The sequence below is a fragment of the Pyxicephalus adspersus genome, unplaced genomic scaffold (genome assembly GCF_032062135.1).
Source record: "Pyxicephalus adspersus unplaced genomic scaffold, UCB_Pads_2.0 Sca11, whole genome shotgun sequence".
NCBI classification, from domain to species: domain Eukaryota; kingdom Metazoa; phylum Chordata; class Amphibia; order Anura; family Pyxicephalidae; genus Pyxicephalus; species Pyxicephalus adspersus.
The window spans coordinates 40018-52025 of NW_027317018.1; the positions used below are offsets into that span (position 1 = coordinate 40018).

A 12008-nucleotide genomic window follows, 5' to 3' on the forward strand; every position below is an offset into this window, starting at 1 on the left:
TGGTCAGCTTTGACCAAAACTTACACAGGGCTCTTCTCCTTGAAGCAAATGGAGAAGTAAGGAGTAAAAGGAAGGTAAAAAGTGTATAGGCTACTACAGAAGCTGACCTTAAGGTTAATTTATTGATTTATCCTACATAGGCAAAGTTTGATTTAAGCAATAGTACATTTTTAATTTAATTCATGATAACTGCTGGTGTTTTTTTTTTTGCTCTGATCTAGGACACTTGTCAGTGAAAGGACAGGACAAATCAAATATAGTACATAACCTCACGGGTACTTCGCCACTAACCACAAGGCCTTTCAGTTTCGGTGTCTTGGATCTCATAGGCCAAAGCAATGCTCTTTGTGCCTGGTCAGCAGTGCATGTTAGAGTTGCCATTTAAGTCACATTATATACACTTAATACACTAGTCTTTGGGACTAATCTACAGTGGGTACACCCTTTTTTAAAGAAAAAATGGAAAAAAAAAAAAAAAAAAAAAAAAAAAAAAAAAGAAGAAGTATCGAGATTTTATTTGAATTATATATATTACAATAATATGTAAAGAACTGCTACTAAATAACCTATGGAAAAAAACAAACAAAAAAGCACAAGATATTTCTTTCTCCTCCAAAGTTCTTGTTTTTTTTTTTTTACCATCTATTTCACTTCCAAAAGTTAATCAGCCCTGTTTTGTTCACCATTTAGTTTGTAAGCTTCAAAAGGTACATTTTAGACTGGATGAAACGGTCCCAAGACCAATGGCCCACCTAATTTCAAACATATTGTTAGCATATAATAGCTTGCTATATGTAATAGACTCAGAACTTACTAAAAACAAATTAGATTTGATAATGACGAATGATAAACTAACCTGCACAATTAGATTAAACTACAGTTTTTCACAATACATGGAACTATTAGATTACCTACATCTCAGTGTAGATTCCCAGGAGAAGAACCTCCCTTCCCATTTATTTATGTCACATCACTTGTGTTGAGTATTGTTATTACATTTTTCTATCGGGGGACACAAGGGAAGTAGTAGCACTATGATTCTATTGTCAAATTTATTAGTTAGGAAAATCAGTGATTTGGCTCATATCTTTTTAGCATAGAGCATATGTAAGTAGAGGAGCATACTGATGTACCTGTTTCTTTGTACAGATCCGAAGGGTCAAAGGGATTCAATTCCTCCTACTGTAGCCCGACACTGTAAATGTTAAACTCCTATGTTTGTAATTTGTTTATTCCCCTCCCCTACCATCCCCATATTTGTTGTAAAACCCCTTTCGATAAACCTATAAAATATTTGAAGTAGAAAAGATACATTTTAGTCTCATTAACCAACTTCCATATGCTCAAGTCTTCTTTCCAAATGAACTAACGTCTCAGTAAGCCGTTTTGATTTTTTTTCATTTATTTCAGACAAATCTTTCATCTTTGAGTATTATTTAATTTCCTTTTTTTTTTTTAATGTTTTTAATCACCCCACTGGTAACAAAGCCTTTATAAACATATATAAAGCAGAATTATCTAATAGCACTAATATTTTTCTAGCTTTCGATCTCTAGCCTAATCAATTTGTGAGCCTATCATAATATCGGTCGGTCACTACACTCTATTGAATCTGGGAGGATTGGGACACCTCATTTTCCACCTTAAGATCCAAAGGATCTGGGACTCTTTCCTTCTTTACTTTATTTTGCCTCCTACTGTCTAGTTATTTAAAATCCATGTTTAGTATTCTGTCTTTGAACTTTCTACCAGAGGAAAAAGGAAGATCTTGGATGCCCAGAGAGGAGAGTATGGAAAGATACTAAAAAATGGTTTGGGATTACAGTGGTAGGATGAGGGAAGGGTATAAAAGTATATTAAATTGCATTTAAAGGCATGTCCAAATGTTGAATGGTATGCAAGCAACACACACGATCCGTTTGGTCTGCATAATTAGATTGGTTGGCAGAACCAAACACCATGTGATGGTCTTGCAGATATCACTTAAGTCTGGAGTTCAAGTGCAAATGTTTTACCATATTGCCTTGTCCAAATACCAATGGACATGTGTGATTAACCAAGAATATAAGGTGATGGAACAGTTTGGTATTCAGAGGTTTCTAAGATAGTGTATAATATGCTCTTGTATGGCATCACACTCAATTTCATGTACTGAAGCCAGAGGACATTGAAAAAAATATTTATTACTTATACAAACTAATGGTTTCAGGTGTTCTCAAAGATCTTACAATGGTGTTAAGAACATTTACATATCAAGATCTGTACTATCTCATCACAGATGGATAGATAACACAAGGACAGGGACCGTCAGTTAAGTCACTAGTAATAACATTAGACAGAAATACTGTTCTCTATCACAAATGGGTCAAGGTAAGTATAGGGCAGCTTCATGGTCTTGTTTCTCTCCTGGATGTGTTTGGAGATCTCAGCAAGTTTTTCCTGGAATTCCTTAATTAACTGCTGTGGGGTTTCCTCGGTAAAACGTACATTAGTGTAGTTTCCAAGACACCTCTGTAAAAGAGAAGGCCTTTCTATATTGAAAATTTATGGACAATGAGCTTCTAAAAAACACAGCGTAGGAATGTTTGTTTACTGCTCCCCAATGGACTCTTGTACTTACTCTGTCCTTGGGCTCATTACCAATTGTCCACACAGTGATCATACCGATAGCTGTAGTTTTAATATCTGGTAATGCCTGCAGAATAGTCTCAATTGTAGCACCTTTAGCAGTGGGTGGGGGACTCCTCATAGAGGTGGGGCCATTGGGCATCCAAGAATAGAGGTCAAACTGCAGATTAGACAAGCCACATGCAGTCAGTGCATTTTAAAATCATAAAAAAGTTAGGTCTTGCTATTGCCCCCCACTGCCCACCTAAACTTCTAGATGCATGGGTATCATTTGCATTGAACAAAACCAAAGTACACAGCCCTTAAACATAGTATCAATTTGGCAGGATTGAGGGAATATTCTATCAGCATATTCCCTCTTTAATCCCCCAGAGCAATTTTGGTGACACGATTAGGGGCTTTGCATACAACTTTTTAAACTGCAGTTTTATGATGTGGCAAATTTTAGCCTTTGTTTTCACTGATTTTTCTCCAAAAGAGTTACAGCGAAAAAAAAAACAAAAAAAAAACAAAAAAAAAAAACACCCCACTAAAAAGTATAATTATCTCTCAGTCATTTAGATGCTTTGTACTCTAAGCCGCTTACCTGACCACTGTTGACAGCTGCGTGCTGAGCAGAACATGTAAAGATCACCATTGTCAGGTAATTTATCAGAGAGCCTGTGGACTCAAAGGAAGATGGAATTTCTGTCACAAGAGAAAAAACACATTTTACTGGAGACAGACTGAGAAACACACACACAACTCTCATTAGCATTAATACTAAGTCTACATTTTTAGGTAGAAGTCATTTTGCTGGTATTTCCCCCAGCACATCAATAAAATTCTGATGAAAACATTGACCTTCTCAACATCCTTAAAAAAAAAAAATAAATATATATATATATATATATATATCTCATTACCTCTCTTTGAAGAATTATAGTCACAAACCAATATTTAGAAGCAGTTTAAGTCATGTCAGCCTGGAAATTTTATAACAGGAAACATATGCTTTTAGCAAGTGTTTTATCTACCTGAAGACTTATTTTGAAGGAACCCTTCTGTGAAGATCTCAGCCGCCCAAGCCTGAAGTTCAGGGTCTTGCCTGACCATTTCATCGCTTGTGTAGTAGTAATTAACAATGTCAGAAACAAAACTAAAACAAAAGAAAAAGAAAGATTGGAGACAAAAAAAATAAAAATATATATATATATATATATATATATATATGTGTGTGTGTGTGTGTGTGTGTGTGTGTGTGTGTGTGTGTGTGTGTGTGTGTTTCTACCTCTCCACAGCTGACCAGATCTTCATACCATCATCTCTGTACAGGTAATTTGGGACAGACTCCATACCTCTGCTTGCAATGTTATCAGGGAGACACAGGCTAGAGTAGGTCACCCCTTTCATTGCCTTTTTCAGGAGTATAGGAACCCCTCCATTCCCAGTCACCACAGCCTGGAGACAAACGCACAGTAATTGTTTAATACATAAAGTCTAACAAAAGTCCTTCTTGTGGTAGTATGGATAGAGAGCTACATGCAAACCTTAACCACTGCCTAACACAACAATGCTACTGTTCACCATTTTTAGATACAAATCTCAAAACAAGATTTTTTTTTTTTTTTTTTTTAAATGTGCATACATGCTAATAAGACATGCAAAGCAATTCTTTCAGACAAGGCCAGTGCCCGCTTGGTTTATGCACCATCCAGATGGTCACAAATTATTACGGTCTTTAAACGTAATGCAAGGTTGAACTTTTCTAATTGCAGCAGACAATTATTTTCCCATCATTCCTTGGCCAATAAATTGACTGAGCAATTTACGGTCAAGGCTGGATTACACCATTGTTTATGGGCATTATAACATTTCCATGTCAAACTGGAATGTTACATACAACTCTTATTTAGAAGTACCCAGTTTTTGTTGCTTTGGTTAATATGGATTTACCTTAAATCCAAAATAAAAAGCATTGATTCAGTTTCTCACATTTATAGAATATGAGACAGTAATCATGACTGGCAACAAATAGAGGATACCTCCAAACAGAGTTTATGACTCCATCAACCATATTACCTTGGAATCATTCTAGTCAGTGTATAATCACTTTAAGCAAATTTAAAGTAAGCACACCACAATAGTTGTTTAAATAAAACCCTCAGTAGTTAGTAACAGATCATTTTTAAGCTGTGGGGATTCAGTAAACATGAAGATACCTCTGGATGCTTTGTGAACTGATGGCACTGTTATCACAACACCCTACACATTTAGTTCTTACTTGATCAAAGAGACCTTTGGGTCCAGTTAGCTGCTTCCTGGCCAGAACATTTATTTCCAATGTGTATCGAAGATGTGGAAAAATCAGCTAGGAGGGAAAAAGGATACAATTCAGACTTCGCAGTTCATGTTTTACAATTCCCAGGAGCAATTTTGAGCCCTTATCAGCTACATATGATTAATTGAATTATGTTTAAAGCTACATGCAAACATCTAAACACAAATGAAACACATATAAAAAAGGACCAATTCCAACTGACAAACAGGGATAGGCACAGCTTTGCCAAAATGTCCTTAATAGCAGCTAAAGGGACCTGGATTTTTTTTTCTGTTGCCATTTCACTTTTAAACCTCCTTCTCACCCAGTGACAACACTGAATAGAGAGGCAGTAAAATAATTTGCCTATCCAAGTCACCCTTTCTCTTAACACGCTCCTTAAACTGCAACCATTGACTGGCTTCTTCCTCCCCTGACTGCTATACAGAAGGCTGCAAGAGGTGGGTATCCTCTCAAATTCTCATTAACAAACCATTTTTAATATACTAGTTTTTGGAGCACTTTAAGGAAATAAAAACAAGTGCGTTACTCATTTAAGACAAGGGTATAATACATGGGAGATATGAAGTGGCTTCTTTAATTGAAAGTTGAGAAAATACCATGTTTTTGTAACTCAGGGGTACATCATAGAAGTTTGAAGACCATTGCACTTTTATTTAAAGAAAAATGAAAGAGGTTTGATACATATTAGGGCATTTATTCAGCTTCAGAAAGATGATTTTGACTTCAGGTAATTTTTCTCTCCGACTACTGGCTTTGGTAATTGCAAAGCCCCTGTGCATAGTAACACACACACACCATATTTTTATTTCTCCATGACTAAATTATCATCATCCAGCATTGTAAATCCATGATAAAAGTCACAAATGGAAACCTAATGGACTTCTGCCACTACAGGGACAGGTTCATTGGCAAGTTGTACTTTTGAATAATCCGAATCTAACTTATTTAACTAAAACAACAAACATTTGAATAGTTGCCTTGTTCACATAGTTCTGCATTAGTATGCAGCCAGTGTAGGCAGTTACTATGCATTATCTACATGTTCTCAAATGCATATCATTTTATTACAAAGTACTTTTCAAAATGTAGTTCTGACCTTATACACTGGGTGTCCCATTGGAAGCTGACGAATTGTTGCAATATAGAAGACCTCAGCAATAAAATGGGTGCGGAGAAGATGGGAATCCACTTCGTGTACCTGGAAGTCAGCATTACGAACCCAGATCTTGGCCAGTAACCAGTCAAATTCTGCATCACTTGGCAGGAAGACTGGGGAATGTTCACCAGGGGTCTGAGATAACTGAAATTCAAATAAGGCATGCTTAACAGATAGGAGGATTGATCTCATCTCCAAATTCTTATTGCACTCTACTGTACATTCTCCATTTCAACAATTTATGCTACACATTACATACTGCACATCCACAAAGGATGGAAGCAGCTTTGAGGAACATTCTACCAGTGTCATTATGAAACAAGCATTTTCTGTTTTTAGATATGCATCACAGTCTTTAAAAAAATATGCTATGTCTAACACAACAGACTTCTGTTAGAGCTGTGACAATATGGATTGGCTCTAACAGAGGAGAAACCTTTATGCATACTGAAACGAGATTCTTCCAGTATGTACTTGTTCCTAATGGCAAGATTTGTCATTTAACATGCTCTTATGTTTCACTTGTCACTGTGAATTATCGGATTTATTAGGATTTGTACACAATGGATAATGTTCCTTAGCTAGATCACAATATAGTAATTTATAGTAGTCATTGATAAGTCCATAAAACAGAGCCAGGTATAGACTTAACATGGGCAGCTGTATAACTTAATATAGTTACCTGGATAGCAATTGGAACAAGCTGATCCTTAGGATTCTTCCACAGTAAACACATAGGGGCTGCAATAAACTGTTTCTTGTCATGAATGGTGTTTGTAGGAATATTTTCAAGAATTTTATAATCTGCCAGGAACATGTGTCCATTCTGCAATTCAATGAATGTGTTGTAATTAGCAAAGTCTTACAATATATTAGACATAGATAGCGAAGCAAATTTGAAACCAGTTTCTCAGGTTACTATTACTGCAAGGTCTCCAAATTAGATAAAATCCACACCTGAAGTTCTTGTTTTAAATTTGTGGAAGTCCCCAAAGATGAAGCCACCATTTTGTTGTCAACTGGAAAGTTCCCTGGGATCTTAAAGCATTTCTTGATTAGTATGGGATTATTTCCATTCAGAAATTGGCTACCAAAGAAAGAATCCTCCTTCCATATCTCACGCACAATCCCTAAATGAAATAAAATAATATTTTGTAGCGCTTTTTTTTTTAATACACGGTAATTTATATAGCGCCAACATAGTATGCAGCTCCATGCAGATAGTGCTCTGACAGATTTGAACCTGGGACAAAAGCCACAGAGTGCTAACCACTGAGCCACTGTGCTGCCCATGAAAAAGAAGAAAAAAAAAAAAAAAATTTGACATTAGGCAGGTCACACTTACTTGCCTGATTGCTGCCTTTTATTTAGAAAATATCAATTTGTGCATGTGCAGCTCAGTCCAATTCCAGGATGTGCCAGGTATAATGGCATCTTCTGGGACTGAATTAATGTTATGTTAAATTATCCCAATGAACACAGTGATGTCCTTTCTGCAATAAAGGGCCTGCTGATTGCATTTTTTTTTTCTTTTTTTAAGATAGAGTTTAGTTCTGCTTTATGGCTGGGTTAGTAACCATGACTGTTTATTGAGGACCTTCCACTGAAGCATTATATAAGCCGACATTGCAGAAAACCATTGCTGAGAATCCTAATTTCCTGGATGTAAAGCGGATTTTTTGTTTAGTATTGTTAGCCACACACTGAAATGCATATAACTGCAGCGTGACACAAATACCCAAAAGCCTGAGCTGCAGAATCATTCTAGGTCAGTGATTCAGAAGAGCAACCAGACAAACAGTTTTTTTATTTTTTAGAACCAGTTACATAATCTCTCAGTGAAAGGTCTGCTTTAAGCTTTCCCAATAATAATCTTGTTTTGTAAAAGATTGCCACCTGAAACTCTTAGAGGACTGGCTTTGTCCGGCTCTTGGAATTGTAATATTCTTTATATTATAATATTTTAGGCTTAGCGGTAACAATTCGCTAAAAGTTTATGTTTATAAACAGTGAAATCCCTTATACAAACTGCCTTGAGTTCAGTTTTAAATTATTGAGGGGTCCCACAAACCTGAGTTCTGTGATTGTCGCAGACAGGAGAGCAGCTTAATGTCTTCTAAGTGATGCCATGAATTCTTGTTAAAAAGAAATCCTTTCAGCATGGTTTCAAAGCCACTGAGGGAAGGAAACAGGCAGTTTAAGATGAGCAATTCTATTCTCTTCTGAAGTTACTGGAAAAGTCAGTTCTACCAATGCGATATGAGTTTTTGTAAAGTTACCAATATAATATCTGTAGTTTAGTCTGGTGTGCGGCTATTTTAAAACTAAAAGTATTATGGGAACTAATTATTTGTAGAACTAATCATTGCTTAACTTCTTGTTTAAGCCCTGGGAATAGATGGCAAGTTCTTCTAGGTCCAGTTTTGTCCTCTTGGACAGTACAAAAAAAAAAAAAAAATATTAAAATGAATAATTCAGGGTCAGCAGAAAAGCTCCCAATTTTGACAATATGAAGACCACCACCTTCGATAATTACGAAGTGTAGAGCCCTGAATTTGCATTACTATATCTTGGGAACCCAAGGGTTATACAAAACTCAAAGTAGAGGGGCGGGGGGGGGGGAGGGGGGAAGTAATCCCAGTTTAAGATCATTTGGGAAAATGACAGGGTCAGGCTTCGTATTCCAGTAAAGGTTTCATCATCTAACAGTATGGTATAGTTTCACATCTGAAGATTAGCACAATTGTTTGACCTACCAGAAATAAATTTATATAATTAGGGGACAGGGTAGGATTTTTTTTTTTTTTTTTAATACATTTCACATACCCATCCATGAAGATGTGGATAAAAATTTAAATGAAGATAAGGCCAATGTGCAAGGAAGGATGTGTTGGGTCTAAGTCCAAATCCACCCAAGTCCCACTTAAGGAACACACCTACACAGCAATAGTTCCTGGATCTCTGCTGGTTCTCACAGCAGAATACGTACGTGGAAAAAAGGTTGTAGCCAAAGCTGCACACTTTTAGCACAGAGAACTGGTCATTAGGAGGAAGCTTGAATACATCATCATCCTCCACATCAATGCAATGAGGGACACCTTCTGCATAAACCTTCCACCTACAAAAAAGGATAAAAGTTGTTACAAGTCACTGATCAAACCTTTTAAAATTGAGCAGATTTAATAGTTCATTACTTTGAAGGGAAAGGCCAAATCAAAGTTTACCAAACTTTCTTTTAATGCAGTAGCATGTCTACCCAAATTTGAGCACCCCTTGTTACAAAGTCTGAGATTAGGAGTCAAATAACGTCACCACCACAAAAATAATCACCACCAATAAAAATAATTCCATTTCCCTGGTTTGTGTTCTGATCTTCTGTCCTTAATAAATTCTGAATCTCTGACCCAGAAGAAGTATGCTGCCTGTCAAAGTTAGCTACATGATCATTTCAAGTGTGCAGCTTAACCATAAAAAACAAAAATGATCTGGTTTACATTAAGGGCCTTATTCTTCACCAATGGCAGTTTGCAGATCTTCTATAAGTCTTTAGGGTAACCACACACCTCTAAAAATGAATTTTTACAGAGATCTATATTATCTATGCAAACTAAAGTTAAGTTGATTATTTGTAACCATTAAAGATTAGTTCGCTGAAAAGTTGGAAGTTACAAATACAAATGACCAGCAGAGCGAATCCCAATTGCATATATGGATCCAATATATGTTTCTTACTTATGCAACGCTCTGTTCACCTCCAGTTCTGCTTTTCTTTGTTTCAGGAGTAGAGCGTGAGTATTCTCAGTTATTACAACACCTAAAACCAAAAAGTACATGTATGATCAGTTGAGCCACGATTCAGTTTACTCAACACACACCAACCCAAATGCACCACAATGGCATAGGGAAGCAGGAACAAATTTTAAAAGATTATATTTGTGCCCAAATGCCTTTTATACAAAACGGCTTTGATGCCATTTTCTATTGGAAAAACTCACAGCAAAGCTTCCATTGGATATAGAAGCATTCTGTATGAAAGGGAACTTTTATTCTTAGTTTTTTATTTCTGTCAAGCTGCATTTGTTTTGCAGATTCATCTACAGGCAAAGATAACAAACCCCAACCAAAGTAGGAAACAAAAAAAAAAAAAACAAAAAAAACCACCTATACACATCACTCCCACCTTCTCCTTATTTGAAAGACAAAAGTTGTAAAAACATTTTTAAATCTAAAAATGGTTATATACCCTCTGTATACAACTTTTCTCCAATCTAGTAAATATCCACCTCAAACTAAATTTAGACACCTCCTTTAAAGTCTGCTGGTTATTGGCACTAGCTGCCCACACCGGGCTGAGCAGGTGGCCCATGACAAGTTGGTCTTACCTTTCCCTTCTGGTATTTCCACAGGTGCAGTTTTTGATAACCACTGATAATATGGGAAATGGTAAATCTGACCACTGGGGCAGGTCACTTTGACATACTGGCAGAACCAAGAATCTATAGGGAAATTTAAGTAGCACTCCAAGGTCAAGCGAACAAACAGGAGCTCTCCAAGATCTTCCTTTACATTTAAGTCAAATGTTGCCATCTGAAAGAGATATGGTTGTTAGTTCCATATTTCACACCAACATGTTATTCCAGACTAAAGAGGCATTAAAGATTTTGCAGGTGATCAGTGATGCAAAAATTGCTTTCAACAATTGAGCCCTATACAGCCTTCAATAGGAAAAGAGCACCTCTAGCTATTGATGGTGGTTCCTTTACAAACTTCCGCAACACATAAGAGTCATTATGAGGGATGTGACCCTCAGTGGGTCAAACGAAATTCATTACAGTGCTGAGGTCATCAGTCATGCCTAGGTTCTAGTACCCTAAAGCTTAAACAGGCATACCTCCTAAACAAGCAGATATCCATTGATCAATGGCTACCCAAGCATTGGACATCAGCAGTTTGAATACTCATTAAGCTACCAGATCTATGGTGTTCTAATGTACAGTTTAACTTCCTATCAGGGATGAGTGAACACCTGGATATTTGGGTTCGCCCAAACTTCAGCTCAAAGTTCGGGTACCCAAAATCATAAAGTTCTGTATGGACCCAAACTTTGCAGTTCAAAGATGCAAAAGAAAAAAAAAATTATATATATATATATATATATATATATATATATATACACACACACACACATATACACACATACATACATATACACACACATACATATACACACACTCAACATTTACTTGATCTGCCAAAGCCACACAGTCAGAGATGAAAAATTATTGTATTAATTTATAGAATGGTGTCAACACCAAGGGACTCACCGATCCAGGCAAGAAGTGGCTCCAATGATGGGGCAGGTCATGTCTCTCACTTTCTCCATTTACCCCCACAAGCACAACAACAATATTATTATAGGTACCAGCAGCCAGGTCTAACCCAGTGGCCACTTCCATTTTGTAGACTGCCATGACTTGAGATCTGAAAAGCACAAATCAGTTTTGCTCCACATAAACTACATCTTTTAAAGCCAAGTACATGAAAAAAAAATGAATAGTTACTAAAGAGTGTGTGTACTCCACTGCTTAATGAATCAGATTAGTGTGTGTGTGTGCGCGCATTTATATATATCCCAATTTTCCCTTTTAAATCAGTTAACATGCTCTTTTATATGGTGTTCATTCAGCACATGCTTTGGTATACAGCAGATTGAAGTAGCATTCCACATGTAGGTTTTGGTGTATTGACTGCAGCTCCAGACCAATAGAGGTTCAAGTGGGTTTTGGGTTTATAGTAAATGCGTTTATGATTGATAGATAGAGTGTGTGTGTGTGTGTGTGTGTCTCTCGGGCATTCAATCATACACCAAAAAAAAACACAGAACCACACTTTTTCAATCTG

General features: G+C 36.6%; 1 protein-coding gene across 1 annotated transcript; it reads right to left on the minus strand.

The window, feature by feature from the left end:
• Positions 1-2274: 2274 nt before the first annotated feature.
• Positions 2275-11578, minus strand: LOC140344782 (hydroperoxide isomerase ALOXE3-like). Its single transcript, XM_072431990.1, has 14 exons — positions 11432-11578; positions 10490-10694; positions 9840-9921; positions 9097-9225; positions 8179-8282; positions 7065-7237; positions 6790-6933; positions 6048-6251; positions 4892-4978; positions 3899-4068; positions 3645-3766; positions 3215-3315; positions 2621-2788; positions 2275-2511 (listed from the first exon to the last, which is right to left on the minus strand). Exons 1-14 carry the CDS (start codon positions 11576-11578, stop codon positions 2332-2334), a joined length of 2016 nt encoding a protein of 671 aa, XP_072288091.1. The 3' UTR covers positions 2275-2331.
• Positions 11579-12008: the final 430 nt, after the last annotated feature.